Genomic DNA, 19451 nt, shown 5'->3' on the forward strand with positions numbered 1-19451 from the left:
GCCCCCTCCCTCCTCCTCAGAGCCGTGGGCGGATCGGACCTGGCACAAGGCGCAGCACCCCCTGACAGCCCGCCCAGCACCCCCTGACAGCCCCCCCAGCACCCCCCATCAGCCCCCCCAGCCCCCCCCCATCAGCCCCCAGACCCCCCCAGCACCCCATAACCCCCCCATTATCTCCCGGACCCCCCCCAGCACCCAACCCGCCCCCTGACACCTCCCCTCTCCCCTCTCCCCTCCCCCCCCCGCCCCCGCCGGTCACGTGACACATCCCATTCACACCTCCCCCGCCTCCTCCTCCCATTGGTTCCCGCTCGCGCCGCAGCCAATCAGCGGCGAGGGGGGACGCGGCGCGAGGGAGCCCTTGAAAGGCGCGCGCTGCCGCCCATTGGCTCCTCCTCCTCATTGACCCCACCCACCCCTCACCCCTCCCCTCCCTGCACCCGCGCGCCCACCGGAAGCCGGAAGTGGCCGTTGCCCGGGACGGCGGCGCCGTGACCCGCGGGCGGGCAGCGCCGGCCGCGCCATGACGGGCAAAGCGGTCCGGGATGTGGACCGGTACCAGGCGGTGCTGGCCGGCCTGCTGGCGGAAGAGGAGAACAAGTACTGCGCCGACTGCCAGGCGAAAGGTACGGGCGGCCTCCCCGCGGGCTGCGCCGGCTGGGGGGGGAAGGGCGGCGGGGCCTGGCGGGAGCGGGGAGCCCGGGCCGGGGCGGTTGTCACCTCCTCGGTGGCAGCGTGTGGCGAGGGGCTGCCCTCCGCCTGCTGCCCTCCGCCTGCTGCCCTCCGCCTGCTGCCCTCCGCCTGCTGCCCGCTGCGGCAGGGGCCTCTCGCAGCTCTCTGGTGTCGCCGCTCCCCGGGGGTCTCCCGGTGGGATAGGCCTGGCCGGGGGGGGGGGGGGAGGGGACGGCTCCGCGACCCGTGCCCCGTCAGCAGGCAGAGAGAGCTCCGGGTGCGGGCAGGGGCAGCGGGGCACGGGCGGGCTGGGGGTCTGCAGCACGGTCGGGTCGGGGATTTCCCCATCGCTTGAGAAAAAAAGAAAAAAAAGAAAAAAAAATCCCGGCCGTGGCTTTAGCAGAATTAATTGTGTGTTAATAGCTGCTCCTGGCACAGCAGCCACCCCCGGTGCCTCTCAGCACATCTGGGCTGGAGATTGACCGAGCTGAGGGGTCCCTGCGAGCTCTGAACGGGGTCTGGGGGCTGCACGGGGGCAGCAGCCTCGTGTTAAAGAGGAACCTGAGAGCTGGCGTTGTGTCAGTGCTGGAGGGCATCGCTGCTGAGGAGTCACATCCTGGGAAGGGGAGCAGCAGAGCAGCCCCGGGGCATCGGGCAGAGCAGGTCTGGGAGCAGAGTGTGAGGAGGAGGAAGGGATGGATCAGAACTTTGCCCATGGAATCACTGGAGGAATTTCCTATTTTGTCCCGTGCTTCCTTTCCCGTTTAATCTTGGTGTTGAGGCACGTTGTGATCCTCATTTTTCTGAGAAAAGAGTGGGGTGGGGTAGAAAGGAAATCAGATGGAAAGTCTGAGTTCTAGAAGACAAATCAAACAGCTGTCACTGGCTCTGTGGTGAGGGAGGTGCCTTTCTGTACCTTGCTGTTGTCAAATGCTTTGCTTTCCTGTAGCTAAAGAGTCAAGGTTATGCCCATGCCTACCTAAAATCCTGATTTAATGAGCTTTTATAATGATTTGGAGAGCCTGAACTCGAGGCTTGTTTCTCAGTAGCTGCAATAAATGAAGTTGGGGCAGGGGCTGTGTTTCCTTATCTGTAAGTGGGAGACACTCACCTCAGTGTGACCTCTAAAACCTGCAGAGAGCTCTGCTCAACAACACCAAACATTGTGCTCTTGAGGTTTGTTTTCAGGCTGGCTCAAAAAAAACCCCAAACCCAGCCCCAAGCACAGCATCCTCCTGGGAGCAGCCTCCCTTCCCTTGGGGTGCTGGATTTTTTTGAGCTGCATTTCACACCAGGCCTTGGTTGCCCATGTGGGTTGGAGGTGGTGGTGTTGGCAGACAGAACGTGCCTCCTGCTTGCAGATCACTTATCTCTTGGCTCCCAATGCTGGTGCCAAGGGCAAGAATAGCTGCCTTATCTTATCTTGTCTTTCCAGGCCTGAGCCAGCAGCATACACACCATGGGAACACGTTCTCCCAACACTTCCAGGCTCCCTCTTTTGATGTGGCTGCACAGCTCCTCCTGGGGATGCAGCATTCTGTATAAAACTCAATGTGCATTGCAAGGGGGATGGGCCGGGTGCCTCAGTCAGGCAGAGCAGGCTCCTCTTGTACCCAGTTATCTGACAAAATAATTACCCGCTCTACTAATGAGGTTCACAGGGCTGTGGGGTCTCATTCTTGAGGGCAGTGTACAGAGCTGAGGCCACAGGAGGTGCTGCAGGTGTCTGGTGCCACTCAAGGTGCTGGGCTGTGTTTTGCTTCCTGTGTCAGGGGTGGCAAGGAAGGGTTGGTCTGAGTCCTGCTGGCTTGTGCAAAGAGCTCATTTTATTTGATAAATGGTTTATTAATCACTACAGCTCTAACGAGGCCGTGTGGGGTTTGCCAGCTCCAGAGAGCTCCCCCCAACCTTTCCAGTGCTGCCTTGAAGAGTTGCTGCTCTTCTCTGGAGCTCTTCATTGCTTGGTTTGTACCTGAGTCTGTCTCTGGCTGAGGTACATGAAGATGCACTTCTCTCAGGAGTCTTTTTCCAAGGTCAGGGCTGTCACCAGGCACTGCTGGTGGGGACAGGAATGTTTCCTGTGCCAGCTCCCTCCTTTGGCCAAGCACTGTCAACATCATGAGGGTCTTGTATGAGTTTTCACAAAGCTGAAGGTGGGGTAGGAACCTAGCAGCTCCTGTAGCACCTGTCAAGACACTTTTGCCATAAAAAGCTTCTTTTGACCACCTGGATTTTTGCTGAAGTCAGTGAATTTTGCAGTGGTTTGCTGCTTGATCTGAGCATTTCAAAGCCAGCATGACACACGGGCAGGGACTGTGCAGATCCCACCCACACCTCCATTCTGCCTCTTCCCAATGACCTAACTTCTTGCTGAGATTCATTACTAGATTTTTTTTTTCACTTTTATAAGCAGAACTAAAGGAGATGACAGCACCTGTGAGCATGAGCTGCACTGCTGCCATGCACCCTCTTGACTTCCTGCTCCCCAGAAGTTCTCAGCACGAGGGTAAAAGTTTTCTTTCCAGGAGCTGGTGTTGGCTGTGAGCTGGGCCCAGCACTCTGGGGTCAGTTTAACAAACCTGCTCTGGTTTTCTGTGCCATTCTGCTGAACAGTTGGGTTTTTCTGTCCTCATCCATGTGAGTGCTCAGAGAGAGGGTGCTCTGCTGGGCTGCTCTTCCCTGGTTTCCCTCAGGCAGTGCATATGAGTGATTCCTGCTCCAACTGCATCTGGATGTGTGAGAAGGAGGGAAAACTCAAATTCTCCAAAGTGTTCTCCTGTCCTCCTGTGCCTGTTCAGTTGATTTGTGCTGGAGCCAGCGATGGCTTCAAGACCTTTCTCTGCAGCTTTTCTCCAAGAGCTCCACAGATGAGCCTGGAGGGAGAACCTGCAGCAGCAGCAGCAGCCTGATGGCTTCTCTAGACAGATCTTAATGTCCTGGGTCTGCATTGTTGGGAGGGGAAAAAAAGATAAGGAAAGTGAGAAAAAAAAGCTTGGGGTGGTTTTTGCTTTTGCAACAATAAACATTGCAGTGGTGAGGGGCTCATGTTGGAGGAAATTGGGTGAGATCTCTTGCTTCCTCCTTCCTCTTTGCTGCTGTGGTTTTGTGTGTGCAAGGCAGCATGAATGTCAAGCAGTCAGTATTGAGTATCTGTCAGAAGAATCCTGCTGAACATCAAAATGAGCTTGGAGGCTGAAATTGCAGAGAGGTGGAGGGCTGTGTGTGGAGTCTGGGCAGGGTGGACTTGACCTGAGATGTCTTCCAGTAAATGGAAAATGTCTTGTGCTGCCTCACATTAACTGGATTTTCCTCTGCATTTCTGACTCTAAAGCTCTGTGCTGAACTTGTGTACCATACAGCTAATTCTATTTGATTCTCTCCTTCTCCCAAACTCTTCCCCTCTGCTCTTCCAGTCCCCTCCATCCCGCAGGCTCCGGGGATCCCCTGTGGTTGACGTCGGACGGGCAGGTTCCTCCCCAGGGACAGGGAGCACCAAGGAGGTCTGCTGTGTGTCTGCATCAGCTCAGGTTGCCCCGTGCTCCTCCTGCTTTGTCTGACTCTTCCCTTTGTCCCTTGTGAGAACTGTGGGTTCCTTACCAAAATCAACCCTTCCTCCTGGCTTGAATGGTTAGATGGGAAACTCCCTGAGCACAACGCAGGCCAAGATGTACTTCTTCAAGCAGTCTTTGCTGGAAAAGGGAGTAGAACTTTGAAAATACCTGGCAAGAGGTAGTTAAATACTGGGTGGAAAGCAGGAAGAGCAGGATAAAAGGCTTGGGACTGGAGCAGGTGTGGTTAAGGAAAGATTTCCAGTGGAATTACGGCTCATTACAGCTGGCTTAGTCCAACCAAACTATATTAATATAAAACACGTTGCTAATATTCAACAAAAATCTGTTGTGACTCAACTCCTCCATCAGCAGACTATTGAATTGCAGCTGAATTTCCTTTTCAGTGAAAGCAAGATGAAGAGCAGCTTGTTTTAAATAGCTGCCTTGAACAACTGCATGTGATGAAGAAATGCTCATTACGGGCACACTGAGCAGTGGGCAGTGCTGCCTGCAGTGGGCTTGAAAAAAATCAAAGCAGTGGGGCTGAAGCTTCCCCGTTTGCCTTGGAAAGTCTTGTGTCAGGAGCAGAAAGCTGTGTCTTATGTAATGGGAGCAGGCTGGAGATGTCTGTGTGCCTGTGCACTCATTTCCATGCTCAGCTGCAGCCACAATATTCTGCAGTTACCTTAACGAGTGCTGTGCTTCCTCTTCTGCTTTTGAATCTGCTCTGCTAAAGTCAGGTCTGAAAGGAACAGTCCTGTGCATAAAGCAGTGTTAATTGCAGGTGAGTGTTAGTGTTCAGAAATAAACTTTGTCCCTTGGCATCTTCATCTGAGGAGCCTCAAAAGTGCTGCCAGGGTGTCAGACACTGGCTGGGAGGGGACACGGCTCTGTCTGGCTGTCAGCCTGACCCTACATACACTGCTTGAAAGTTTGGAATTTCCCATTCAAGCCACAAAAGGAGGAGATAAAAAAAGAAACAAAAACAAACAAACAAACAAAAAACCCAAAACCCAACAACTCACAACCTTCTTGTGGAATTGTTTTGTGCTCAGGAGAGTTGTAGGAAGATAACCTTTAAGAAAAGCTCCAGAGAGCTCTGAGTCACGTGCAGGGATGCACATCTCTGCAGCTGCCAGGAAGAGATAACAAAGATAATCCTCCTGCTGAGGGCATCCTGGCAAACCCTGTCAGCCTTGGTGCCTGTGTCCTGTACCAGCTGTGTGGCCCTACCTGTGAAGCAGAGAGAGCCTGGGTGGTTGCCTAGCTCTGCAAGAAGGGCCCCAAAATGCCATGGGATTCTTGGAGCATGAGCTGCAACTTCAGTAGAAGTTTGTTCCTATAGTAACTGGGAGATGAGTTGCATAAGGTAGCAAATGCTCAGGAGCTCGTGTGCCAACCTCTTCAGAAAATGCCTCTGCAATTTAAAGGTAATTCACCTTTCAAAATGCAAGTAGGTTATCAAAACCAACTAGAGAGTCAAGAATAGCTTTGTTCTCCTTCAGTTTGATCCAGAATAGTGATTACTTCATGTGTCCCAGGAAATCTGGGACATAAAGTTTGAGCTTTTAAGAGAAACTGTCTTAGAGCAAAGCTTCCTCTGACTGTGAAGCTGGATTTACCTGTGCCTTGTTAAACTGCTTACCTCTATTTTTGGCAAAACATGCCATTCTGTTCTATACTATTGAGGTTATGCCCTTTCCTTGTTAATCTCAAGAGCTTTTTGGTAACTGTGGTGGTGAAAATTTGTTCATGTCTAGCTCTAGATATCAGATAGATTCTCAGTCAAAGTGGCCCAGGAGCTAAACCTCAAAAGGGCCCCCAAATGTTTGGCATTCCTGGTAAACTGTGGAAGATTCAAAGCCTGTTTCTGAGCCTGCAGCAGTCAGCTTGGTCTGACCTGGCTGGTGAAGTCCCTGTGTCAAACATGGAGAGAATAAACTGGATGCAGGTCATACAGGCAGGAAGATTAAGGCAAAACTCCCAAGTTGTTGTCAGAAGCAATATTCTCATCCCCCAGAGATGCCTCTGACTCTTCCTTCTTCCTGCAAAGAGTGGTTAAAGCCTGTAATTGCTGCAGCAATTTGCTACTGGGGAAAACAAAAACAAAAACCAAACAAGACAAGGAAAAAACAAGACAAAACCCCTGAAAACAGCCCTTTTTGCTTTCAAGGGATGGCATAAACTCAAGCTTTTGAACAACTTGAGTGTAGCCTTGTCAGGCTCCCTTGCCACAGAGCTTTATGCTGTTAGCACCCGTGTTTCACTGGGTTCCAGTCTCTTTCTGAAAACTCAGTCTGGTACTAAATGTGGGGGTATCTGCAAGTGCTGATGTTTGACAGATCTCAGATTCCTGGATCAGGATGCATGCTGAGACCTGTAACTAACCAGCCTGTGCTACATCATGTAATTTAGAGAACCTGAAGTTGAGTTTAATTGTACTTTTAGCAGAGCTTGCCTTGTTTTCTCAAGCTAATCTGAACAGTTGCCTGTAGAACAGGCATCTACAGTAAAGAGCAGAGGAAGCTGTTGTGTAAGACAGCCTTTGTCATCCCTTTTCTATGAGCAGAATGAATTTCAGTAAGCCATTAAGCAATCCCTCTCCAGAATAAGGAAGCCACAAGTCAAAGGAAGCTCTTGGGTCCTCGACTGTTTCCTCCTTTGGCTCTGCAAGAACCAGGGCCTTTCAGCTTTGACCCAGTGAGAAATTTCCAGGCACTGCTGAAGGCTTGCATGGGAGGATGTGAATGTCCTCTCACAGGGATTATCCCTCTCCAGGGAGAATTTCCCACATCCCCTTCCCCTGGGAGTGCTGAGGGGATGGCTGGGGGATGCTGTAGCCCCACACATGGAGCAGTGTTTGCTGGGATCAATGGGCTGAGCAGCCACAGGGGCCTCTCACAGATGGCCTTTTGCTGGAGCACTGGCAGGCAGGGAGCCCGCCAGGCAAGTGATTGTTTGCACCAAGAATATTTCATCAGGCTGTGAATAGAGATGCTCTCTCCTTCCTGCCTCTGAAAGCATCTATTTTTTCCTGACCCTCCCTCTCAAAAGAGCAGTGGCTTTGCAGCCAACTTCTGTTTTATTTTTAAATGCCTTCTGGAGGGTTATTACTGAAGAAACCTGCGTGTGTAGCTTGAGCCAAAATGAGATGTCTGAGTAAAGGGTGAGGAGTGGATCCCCTTGGGATTCCTTGAGGAAAAACACCCAAGGGTGTGAACTTTGAGTGGGTAAGGCCCTGTGTGAAGTGGACTGGCCAGGCTGTGCTGGGCTTTTAAAGGGAATTGGAATTCAGGAAGGGCAGATGATTCAGGCAGTCCTCGTAGGCATTCATGGTTCCAGCTCAGCTGCTAACTTGAGCTGGTATGAGCAGCTTGGTATGCAGGGATTGTTTTGACAGGCTGGGATATGAACCAGGCTGTGGAAGTGTCTCATGGAAGCACTGACCAGGCAGCTGAGTTCCTCACACGTAGCTGTGTTTCTCCTCTGCTGCGTGGTGGTGCTCCCTCCTTAGGAATACACTCAAGTAGTCAGTGCAGATTTCCAAAATGAAAACTGACCAAGCAATAGATGTTTTGAAGCTTGTGATCTTTCTGTGACCACAGCCAGGCCAGGAATGCATCCCCAAGTGCTCTGATTGAGCCTTAGTGTTGTGCCAGTGTATAGCTGGGCTCTAAAATCTGTCCTGATTAGTATTCCATTCTTACTCAAAACTGCCATTTTCTGTACTCTTCTGTTCCCCTGCAATCAGCTGGCATTCTCCAGGAAGGATCTGGGCACATGAGAGGGGAGGAACAAGGGCATGAGATGTGTTACAGGGACTGAAGGAGCTGTGCCCAGCTCAGGCTGGTGCCAGGTCACTTGCTTACCATGGATGAGAGCATTAACTGTAACAGTGAAACCAGGGGGACAGCAGCATCAGGCTGGCATGTCTGAGATTGGCTGTTGTTGCCCAAACTCCCAGTTTTTTATCTCATGAGAAGTGAGTTTTCCTCTAGGCCTTAAGCTCTGAAGCCACCTGGTGACTGCCAGCCTCAAGGGAACTGTTTCTGTACCATTAGCAGGGGTATTCATGCAAGGACCAATTTCTTTCATGTTTCTTTCTAATAATTTAGTAAGCTAAATATTTCTGTGTGGCCTTGTCCTAAACCCTTTTGCATCCAAGTTTCCAGAATTCAGTGAACCCAGAAGGTGAGGTGCTCCCTGCAGTGTGCCCTGCCCTTGCCCAAGCAATTAGCAGTGAGTTTTGGGGTGTGCAGAAGGGCTGCAAGGGCTGATATGGCTCCACAGCAGCTCTAGAATGCTGATAAGTGTTGCTGTGATGTTCTCTAAGTGACCTACTAACATAAAAACATTTTTCCCTTAAAAATTGTGCCCTTCTACTAAGGTATTTTGCCCCTTCTGTCAGTCACTGGAGCTTCTGTAGAGTCTTCAGCTCAGTTTAGCTTTGGGGAAGTGAAGTGCTGCAATGTTTGGCTGCCTTCACCTCTCTGAACACCACCTGGGGCTTTCTGGTCACCTTACAAATGGCACGTGAAACTGGGGAAATGTCTCTGCAAAGTTTTTCCCATCCAGATCTTTACTGGGTGCTTCCTGGTGGGATTTCTAGGGCGAGCTCCTTCACAGTGGCCTCGAAAGAGGGAAGTGGGAGCCTTGTTTATATGTGCAGCAAACCCCGTCCCCTTTGCCCACAAAAATAAGTGCTTTATAAGAAATTATACACTTAAAATGTTGTTTTCATTTCATGGTTGAGGGCATAAGATTCCAGCAGAGCTGGGGGTCTCTGGGTGTGTGTGTGTTGGGGCTGGTGACTCTCACATCCAGGCTGCTTGGCTAGGATGGGCTGTCTTGCTTAGGATACTGTGTGCTTTCAGCAAAAGAAACCCCCTCGTGTTCCTCACTGCCCAAGACACCAAATGATAATTATAATGAGCATGAAGTTATTTGGAGTTTGATCCAGTTGGACAAATTTCATTTGCCTCCCACCTGCGCAGCACTGATTATCCAAGCAGTGGCTCTTCCCCTGCTGGATTGCACCTTGCTGTGCCAAGGCAAGTGCTGCTCTTGTGCAGCTGCTTATCTTAAAGTAGCTTTTCCCTCCGGAGGGGTGTAGCTATGTCTTGTTCCTCTTTTTCTATCATAAAGGGCTGTATAACCAAGCTTAAGAAATTTTGAACGCTTATGTGTTACTTATTTTAAATATTCAGTGGCATAACAGAGCAGCTTCAGCACTGGGGTCCTCCAGAGCTGGGATGTTGGAGCTGCAGTGACAATCAGCTGCTAGTCCTGTGCTCAGCCCTTGCTGTTTCAGATCCTGCACCACACATGAGGTGACAGTGGGATCAGGCTGTACCACTGAGTCATGTTCATTGCAGGGGAGGGGGCTGCAGTGGCTTGAGCTGGGACATGTGACAAACCAGTGAGCTGATTACTACAGCCCTCAGCTAGTGTCTAGCTGGCTGTTAATCCTTTTAGTCCTATGGAAGCTAAATATATCTAGAGTTTAAATCTAACCTTGAATCTCACACTTAATCCTGCTGGCACTCTCACGTTAGAGCCTTCAGGGTGTAGCTGGGAGAGAACTCCACAAATAAATCAAATGAAGGACCAAGGTTCCTGGTTTCACCTTGGTGTGCAACAGCCATAACACTGAACAAGCCTTTTCTTCCCATGCCTGCCTTTGTGGCTGGCATTCAGCCCTAGGTTTTGGTAGGTGTGATAAAGGAACTGAGGCAGAGGCAGGATTGTGCTCCTGTTGAGGTTTCACCAAGACGCTGGGAAGTGACTTTGATCAACTTCATTAAATTAGTATCATTCTCAAGGGCCTCTCTTCTACTGAATGAGCAGAAAGCAGTGGCAGGACAGGCCAGAAGGCTTCATAAAGACTTTTTAAAAATCATAATGTGAATTAGCTGGAACAGGTACTGGAGGTATGTTAGAGGTTGTATGCCTTTGCCCTACAAGGGGCCATGAGCCACTGATTGCATTAGCAGCACCAAATCCCTGAGGATACACGAGGCTTTCCCAGTGCATAGGAATCAAACTGTTAACTATCTAGCATATTCAAGAGATTAAAATACAGTGCTGCTTTTTTAGAGCTTTGAAATTACACTTTCCCCCTCCTCCCCCTCCCACCTCAGTCTCATTAGCTTTGCAGTTTGCTATTTTAATGGTGGCAAGAAAAGACAGGATAGTTCTTCATCTGCAGTAATGCCTGTAGTCCCTATAAAAAGGGCTGGCACAGTTTATTGGACTCTGTTGGGTCCTTTATTCAGGGTGTGGCTTCCCTGTGACTCTTTGGCCAGTTACCCATGGACAGGGGTAGCCAGCCCGTGGTGGCAGCTGGCCACAAACTGTGCAGCCAGCTCGCAGCTCTAGCCAGATGATTTAGTTTGAAAACCTGCTTATCTTGCACTGCATCTTCAGACTGCTGCCACACTCAGGAGGACAAGGGTTTGGATGGTCAGGGTCTGCTGGGGGTCACACTGTATGGTGGGAGTGCCTGTGGACCTCTGCCATCCCCTGGGGATGCACTGCTGGGTGTCCTTCAGAGAACTGTTTGCAGTGAGTAAAACTAAGCTTGTTAATCTTTCCCCTGTGGTTTTTTTTTTTTCCCTGGCATGATCTCCCTTCTGCACCTCGGAGCTCTCCTGCCTGTCTGGAAGCTGCATGCAAGCCCTGAATCTGAGCAGAGCTGCAGAAACTGTGGAGTGAACTGATAATCTGTCTGGTATCAGGGTTGCAACCTCTGGGGTTCTGGCCCTGGCTCTGTGTTTCTGGTTGCCAAAGTGAACTGGGCTTTCCCTGGGCTGCTCTCCTTACTCAGCTCCAGCTTCCTGCTTAAGATGTAAGAGGAGATTTGGTGATGCAAGCTGTATGTCAAATGCTGAGTATTTTATACTGCTTTTCCTAGAGCAGTAGTGGCTGTTCCAGAGCTGGTTCCACTGCAGTAAGGTTATCCAGGAAAAGATTCCCCATTGCTAAGCAGGAACACAGACTTATTGACATGACTGTTCAACCAAGATGAGATTAGGCCTTTTGGAGTGTTTTGGTGGTTCAAATGCCTAATTTCCTCCCTCCTCCTCTTACAGATGTTTGTCTTGTGTAGAGCTCTCAAAATGGAAGAGGGAGACAATAAAATAGTAGCTTGAAGTATAATGACTGGGAGGCAACCTTTAAACATCCTGCTGATGTCTAATTCCGATTTCTAATCTGGATGAAAATGTAAACAGCTCAGTCCCAGTTCACTTGGTGCAGTTTCTCAGCTGTTGAAGGCAGCTCCAGGTGGATGCTGTGAAACTCTTGTGTCTCTTTGCAGGGCCACGATGGGCATCCTGGAATATCGGGGTCTTCATCTGTATTCGTTGTGCTGGGATCCACAGGAACCTGGGAGTTCATATATCCAGGGTAAAATCTGTCAATCTCGACCAGTGGACACAGGAACAGATACAGGTAACACAGGGGGGTGGGAGCAGTGCTCTTCTGTTCCTGGGGCTTCAGAAACCTGGAAGTAAACACAGTCTGAATCGGCCCAAGCTGTGGGAGGTGCAGCCTGAGGAGTGGCTTTCAGGGACAGAACAGACTTCAAAAGTCTACGTGTGCCTTGCAGTTACCATGGATAGATTCTTGCTTGGGAGCCTGGTGTGCTGGTGTGTGTGAGAGCTTTAATGTCTGAAACAAAAGGCTCAAGAATTCTTTTTGAATTGCAGTGTGTACAAGAGATGGGAAATGGAAAAGCAAATCGTCTTTATGAAGCCTACCTGCCCGAGAACTTCAGGAGACCTCAGACAGATCAGCATCCTTTTTTCCTCTGCTGCTGGGGAAATGTGGAGTCTTTTCATCTTGTCACTTTGTGCTTGCACAGGAGGCTTAACTCCCTGTGCCTGGGCATCAGGATGAGTTCCCAGCTCTGCTTCCCCTGCAGGCTGGTTGCTTACAGAGGGAAGCAGAAGAGAGGCACAAGGATTTCTTAAGGATTTCTTCCCAGCTATAAGGGTGGAGAACTGGAGCACAAGGGTTACAACCTGAAGCTATTGCATGAGATGTGCCCTTTAGGGTCTGTGGCAAATAGGATGGTTGACTCTCAGAAGTGCTGAGCATTTAAAATTCTCAGGGGAGATGGATAAAAAGGGTGAACACTTCTGTTAAGCTGTAACTTTTTTATGTTACAGGAGGGTTTCCAGATGCCTGGTGCAAAAGGGAATGATGAGAACCCAGAGAGACACAGGAGAACCTCTCTACCATAATTTTTTTTATGTCTTAAGCTGGTGGCTGATGTGCTTGTGTATGCAGAGAGTCCATCTGGCCACTGTGTGATTTGTGCTAATGACATGTATGCTCATAAATGATGATTGAAGTAAATGTACATCAGTGAAGAAAATATGCTAGGAATTTAGGCCCTGATTTAGTGTACCTTTTGTAGCACCATCATGCTTGGAATAACCCAGGGGCAAAAAACGAGTAGCAAAAAAGCAGTTGGACCCAACACTGACTTATTTTAAGAAAGTTACTTCTGGATGTGCTCTTTAAACAGTCATTAGTTACAACCTGTACCTTGTACCCACATGTCAAATGCTACTGTGTGAGTCTTCTGTTCTTGAATCATTTGTCTTTAACAAGCTGCTTGCAGAGCTGTGGAGAGCTTCATTCGGGATAAATATGAAAAGAAGAAGTACATGGACAGAAGTATTGACATCAGTGCATTTAGGGTTAGTTTCTAATCCCTTCTACAGAAGCTTGAATACATGTTAAGCTCTAAGTGTGTGTCTGTCTTATGAGTAAGCAGTGACTATGAAAATAGACAGTTTAAATGTTTCCTGTATTAGTGACTAATCTCTTCAAGGCTGATTAGGCTCAGTCATACTGTAGAAAGAACTGAAACTGGAGAGAACCTTTGAAGGCCTCCTTGTCCAACCCTTTGCTCAAAGCAGGACCAGTTACAAATACAAATCTTTAGCTCTATCATTGAGGCTTTTGAGATTGCTAACAGCATCATGGAGAGCTCTGTATGAACTTCCAGTGTGGTGATGTGAGCTTTTGCCCCTCACATCAGTGGGTTTTTTTTTCCCTTACAGAAAGAAAAGGATGACAAGTGGAAAAGGAGTAATGAGCCAGTATCAGAAAGGAAACTGGAACCTATCATCTTTGAGAAGGTGAAAATGGTAAGATCAAAAGGCACGGTCATGGGTCAATTGCAAAGGTTTCTCTCAAGCAATAGAGAGGTAACCCAGCTTGATATGGAAGCATTTTTTCTGGCCTCAGTCAGAGCAGTGGCTGCACTGAGTCACAGTAATGGTAGTAGCTTGTTTTGCTCAGCTGAAGCAGACACTAAGCAGATGTGTTCTGCCTTGCAGTGCAGAGCACATTGGAATCCAACTGCCCCCGCTCCACTTTCCAGCCTGAGCAGTTATTTTTTTTTTCCTAGTTCAGAGCATGCTTGAAGTTGCCAGTGGGTTATGTCCACTGGAAAAAAAAAGGATTTGAAGGGTTAATCTCTCATGAAAGCCTCCAGTGTATCGGAGTAAACCCAAAATTTGCACAAGATTTTTGGTGTTCCTTTCTCCCTAGCCTCAAAAGAAAGAAGAAACGCAGCAGTCTAGAAAAAGTTCTCCTAAATCTACTGAACCAGTAATGGACTTGCTGGGACTTGGTAAGAGCCTTTTGAGCCTTGTGTGTCTTACAGTGACCCTATGCACCACCTTGGGCCTTGTGAATTTGATGAGCTTTTAGTGCTTATTTTCCATGTCAGCTGAACAGTAGCTGATAGGTGCAGTAGAGTGTTCTGCTTCAGCTCCTCAGCATGGCAGCAGAAATGGCTTTCCTGATGTTTTCCTTTCTGCTGGTGCAGTGTTTTTTTCTTTAGCAGCAGCAGTGGCCTCCAGACCCAGCCTGGCTCTGGGCTGCTGTGAGGTTAACAGAACAGAACCAGCACACTGCAATTCCTTAGTCCAGAGCCTGTTCCTTCTCAGCAGCAGCAGGACAAGGGAAGAGCTGGCAGGTCAGGTCACCAGGCTGAGTGGCACAACTGCTTCCTTGGCAGGAGGCTGCCCCTCAGCCTCTGTCTGCCTGGGCACCCATCTCAGCTTTGTCTCTCCCAGATGCTCCTCTGACCACCCCCATGACAAACGGGAGGCCCAGCAGCCTGGAGAAGGACCTTGATCTCTTTGCCTCTGTGGGATCAAACTCTGATTGCAGGAAGGTGAGTTGAGTAGGGGCCATCAGTGCTTGGGAGAGTTGTTTGATGCTGGCATGAGGTGCTGATCTCTGAGTTGTCCTGGTGCTGGATGCAGATGTTGTGCTCTCCCTGCCTCAGGTCACTGGCTCCATGCCAACAGCTGGAAGTGCTGGGTCAGTACCCGAAAACCTGAACCTGTTCCCTGAGCCAGGAGGCAAAGGGGACGAAGTGGGGAAGAAGCAGCTCTCCAAGGACTCCATCCTCTCCCTGTATGGCTCACAAACACCTCAGCTGCCTGCACAAGGTAAGAGAGCTCAGAATAGAGCTGCTGCAGGGCGGTCCTCTGGCTCAGAGTGGGTGGGGTGTCCTGACAGCTGACAAGCAGAGATGTGGGGATGTAGGTGGTCCTCGAGAACTGGTGAGGAGCTCAGTGAACAGCTTGGTCTCCATGTCACAGCCCAGTGAGTGATGTGATAGTCTGTGATTTGAAGGTCAGCCTTGCAGCCCCTGACAAGGAAAGCAGCAGCTCTTCCCTTCCTCCCTCTCTGTCTCTTGCCAGGAGCGATGTTCATGGCCCCAGCTCAGATGGCGTACCCTGCAGCAGCATACCCTGCCTTTCCTGGAGTAGCCCCCTCCAGCAGCATGATGGGAGGCATGATGGCACCATCAGTGGGAATGATGGCCCAGCCTGGAGCTGCAGGGATGGTGACTCCCATGGCCATCCCTGCTGGCTACGTGGGTAACGTGCAGGCAGCTGTCATCGGTGTCCCCAATGGCATGATGGCAGCACAGCAGGCTGGGTATGTGGCTGGCATGGCAGCACTTCCCCAGCCCATCTATGGTGTGCAGCCAGCACAGCAGCTGCAGTGGAACATTGCTCAGGTGAGGTGGGATCTTCTGCTGACCACGAGGGTGGATGGAGGGCAGGGGAGGCACATCTAGCCTGTTACCTGAAAGCTTCAGGGCTCCTGGGGTTGGGTGAGGGCTGCAGGCAAGCTGAGGGATCACAAAGGAGTCACATCTTCAGAGTTCTCAGTGCTTGGTGGAGAACAAAAACCAGTGAGACGTCAGGTAAAATGAAAACTTCTCGGCTTGTTAGGTGGGAGGCACGTGAGAAATCAGTGGCTTCTGTTCACTGTAACTCTTTAGAAGCATTTAATTGAGTCCTTAATATGTTGGGAAGCAAGAGTTTTATTTCTGCTGTGCTCTGGCAGCTGCATTGACATAGCCTTGCCTTCTCTCCTCTCCCCTTTGCAGATGACCCAGCAGATGGCTGGGATGAACTTCTATGGAGCTAATGGTATGATGGGATATGGACAGTCAATGGGTGGAGGAGGTGCCCAGGGCAGCAATCAGTCCCTCAGCACTCAGATGTGGAAATGATCCCTTGCATTGTGACCATCTTTGCCTTCTGTTCTGTTCTTCAAAACTGCTCCATGAGACATTCAGGGTTTTCCTTTCTGGCTGGTTGCCCAGCCTGAACCTCTTTCCATAACTGAGACCCATCTCTGCCTTTTCACTGTCAGACACAGTGAAACCTCAGTGACCAGAACATCAGCTCCCCTGTATTTAGCACAGTCAATGCACACTTTGGGGTGGACCCCCTCCTTGCACAAACCTCCACTAATGCTTCTGGGTAGCACTTACTGTCCTGCTGGGTATCTTAGCAGAGGTGTGACTGAGGAACTGGGGAAATCTGTACTTCATACTGCCTGGCTTGTCAGGCCTTTTAAAAAAAAATAAATAAATAAAAAATCACCTAAACTAGTATTAGTAGGGGTTTTGGTGAGCAGAGGGGTGGAAACCTTGCTTGGTGCTTGAGGAACTGGATTTTAACCCAAGCCCAGGGGCAAGCAAGCCTTGCTACCTCTTCCCTTGAGTGGATTTCTCCGGAGCTGAGGCCTCGCTGTGCTTGGCTCTTCAACCCTCATTGGAACCAAAGTCCTAGGGAAGACCCCTCCCTCACCCCTCATCCCTCCCTCCCCCCATGAGCAAGCAGGATTCTCGCACAGTGTGGGGGCAAACTGTTTGGAATGTGAAACTTGCACTTCAGAGTGGCTTTTCTGTCTAATATGTGGTATTGATGTATTTAACTTTTAACAATCTAACTGAGAGTTAACTTATCAGGGGCTGAGAGCCCACTGCAAGTTTTCTTACACTTTTAAAATGAATATGACATCCTAATTTATACTTTTTTCATATTTTTTTGTTGGTTTTGTTCCTGTAATCCTGGTACCCTTTCCTAGCAAGCTTTTGACATTTTACTCTAGGCATAAGAAGTGGGTGGGTCAGATTTCTTTTCTCATCTTCAGTAGAACACAACTGCTTAAACTCATCAGCGTGAGCAAGAAGTCAGTCAGACTCCTGTGGTCTACTTTACCCCTGTGTATATGTAAATTCCCAAATAAAACATTGCAGTGAAACCTCAACTGACTTAATCTTGGTTGTTTGTGGTTTGTTTGGTTTTTTGGGTTTTTTGTTTGTTTGTTTTTGTTTGTTTTTTGTTTTTGTTTGTTTGTTTGGTTGGTTGGTTGGTTTGGTTTGGTTTGGTTTTTTTTAGCAGCATTACCAGGTTGTGATTCACCATGGTCACTTTGGGGGCAGGGTGGTCACTTTGGGCATGTGGGAATTCGGAGCCTTTCAGCTAAATCAGTCCAACTGCATCTGCTTTGTAGCAGGGGGCTACAAAGGCTACCTGGGCTGTGTCCCAGGTGTTGGGTGACATTTTTATACCCAAGAGATGCCAGGGGGTGTGGGCATCACAGCATTCCTGCTGCTGGGGCTGCAGGGAGAACTTCAGTGATGAGGAGGCCAACACAACCTGCCCTGTTCAAAAGGCAGATGGGAACCTTTCACAAGAAGTGGTAACAGTGAGAATATAAAAGGATTTAGGAGTCAATTTACAGAGATCTGAAGGCCAGGTTTGCTTGGGGCTCTGGGTGTCTGTGTGCAGCTGCAGGGGAAGGAGCTCATTGCATGAGCCTGGTGTCAGGGGTGCTCTGCTTGCATGTTAATGGTGGTATTTCTTTCCTCAAGTCAAAAAATGCTCTTTTCAGAAAAAAAAAAGGGGGTTTCTTCCTCTTCCCTTCCTCTCCAGCATATCAGCTGTGGGGAGTTGGCTTATTTTAAGCTACAGATGTGGGTTGGGGTTGGATGGTTTGAGAAGCTCAACTCAAGCACAGAAAAAAGTTTTCAAGCTGGCTTTAATCATCTTCACTTGCTGCCCCAATACTGTACATGCAGGTACAAGCCAATGAAAATGTGAATACTTCAGTTTTTTTCCTCTTTGGGAAAACTGGCTAAGAATATTTTACAAAATAGCGTGCACCCTCACAGCCATCAGTCCTGCTGCATATAAACCACAAAAATACAAGAGTTTTACATTAAGAAAGACAACGCACATATAAAACATTACATCACACAGGTATAAAATTGCCATTTGCTTTTTTTAAATCTATTTCCATTCTCAAGTATCCATCACAAGCCCATCCCCTTGTCTTGAACATGGAACTGGGGTGTAGGACCCCCCTCAGCTCACCCCTCTGTGGCATTGATTTTAAGGTGGAGTCGTTAAATTAACGAATCTGTCATCAAAGCAAAGTTTATCACAAAATACGAGAGGACAGGTGAAGGCAGCCAAGTTTGTTCACTGATGTGGTTCCATCCTGGCTTCCATGAGCACAGAGCTGCCAGGGGGAGTGTGTCAACCCTGACAGTTCTGCACCAAACTCTCCTTTTCCCCCCAGGTACTGGAGGCACCCAAAGACACAGAGGTGCCCTCAGACCCTGAGACCTTTGCTGCCTCTGTCATTAGAGCTCAGTGGGGAAGCTTCTCATGGCAATTAGCTCAGGGAGTAATGAGGTTCTGACAATTTCCCACTCTACTGGGACTCTCTTGGCATAGTTAATTCTTACCAGTGCAGCTTCCTGGGGACTGAAGGGTGGGAAATGTGAAGCAGCAAGGAGGAGCAAGAATGTGCTGAGAGATGTCAGGCTGCCTGAGTTCTTCTGGTTGCATCTCATTGCCTCCTGCCTTTAATGATCTTGGACCTTTTAATATAAATTTTCTTTGCTGGTGCCTGTCACTATTCTTCCCCTTTGTACTTTCCTTTTTTCTTTTAGGGGGGGACTAGCACAGTTTAAAAGGCATAGGCTGTGTTTAAAGATCTGTGAGGTGTAGGTAAACCCCTCACATGACTTTTTGGGGAATATAAATTCTGAAATTTTGCTTCAGTTTGGGTTCTGAAAAAATTAATCAGTGTTTTTTATCCTTGTGCCAATGCAAGTTTGTTTTTGCTTTTTTCCTGGTGCTGTTTGTAATTGAATTCAAGGACAAAGTTGAATTCAGACTTTCCCAAGTGTTGTTACCAAGACAGATGTCTGTGTTTTTACATTTGAGGTATAAACTTCTGAGATTAATGACAGATTCTTAAGTCCTGGACAATCTCTTGGATGGTCCAGGTGCTTGTTCATCGCTTCAGTTTGAGGTGGGGAGTAGGACAGCATGATGGGGAAGAATATTTTACTTGTAACTGCATGAAAAGATCAAGCCCTTTAAGAGAACAAGGCCACCAACTTCAAAGTGCTAACATTCAGGAGGCACCCAGTGCCAGGCTGTGGCCAGCTGGGTACCAGGAGGGGGTTCAGCTCTGTCCAGAGGCTTTCTGACATCAACCATTTACAGCTCTCATGTGGGTGTTAGGGGAAAATTCCCCTTTTTTTTTTTTTTTTTTTTTTTTTTCCTTTTTTTTTTCTTTTTTTTTTTTCTGAGTGAGTACTGGGGATATGTACAGAGATGAAAGGGGGTGGACCCAGCGTCTGGGTGACTCCCCCCTCCTCCAGAGCAGCACTTTGCTTCCCTTGCCCTGGAGCTCAGCCATCAGTAGTGCAAGTGCTAAAGAAAGCAGAGGGTGGGCAGGCAGGAGCCAGCGTTGGGGGCAGGTGGTCAGTGCACACCCCAGGGAATTAATTGCTCTTCATTGCTCAGAGAAAACGACGACCCAAAACCAAACCAAACCAAAAAAAAAACCAAAAAAACCAAAAAAAAACCCCAA

General features: G+C 48.9%; 1 protein-coding gene across 2 annotated transcripts; it reads left to right on the plus strand.

The window, feature by feature from the left end:
* Window positions 1–453: 453 nt before the first annotated feature.
* SMAP2 (small ArfGAP2) lies at window positions 454–16826 on the plus strand. Of its 2 annotated transcripts, none has more exons than XM_071767661.1 (10): window positions 454–626; window positions 11542–11675; window positions 11933–12018; window positions 12853–12931; window positions 13298–13384; window positions 13791–13872; window positions 14306–14421; window positions 14536–14701; window positions 14957–15279; window positions 15655–16826. In XM_071767661.1, exons 1-10 carry the CDS (start codon window positions 524–526, stop codon window positions 15778–15780), a joined length of 1302 nt encoding a protein of 433 aa, XP_071623762.1. In that variant the 5' UTR covers window positions 454–523; the 3' UTR covers window positions 15781–16826. The 2 variants fall into 2 exon arrangements, with proteins under 2 accessions (XP_071623762.1, XP_071623763.1); XM_071767662.1 differs by having other exon boundaries at window positions 14321–14421.
* The last annotated feature ends 2625 nt before the right edge of the window (window positions 16827–19451 follow it).

The sequence above is a fragment of the Heliangelus exortis genome, chromosome 24 (assembly GCF_036169615.1).
Source record: "Heliangelus exortis chromosome 24, bHelExo1.hap1, whole genome shotgun sequence".
Taxonomy (NCBI): domain Eukaryota; kingdom Metazoa; phylum Chordata; class Aves; order Apodiformes; family Trochilidae; genus Heliangelus; species Heliangelus exortis.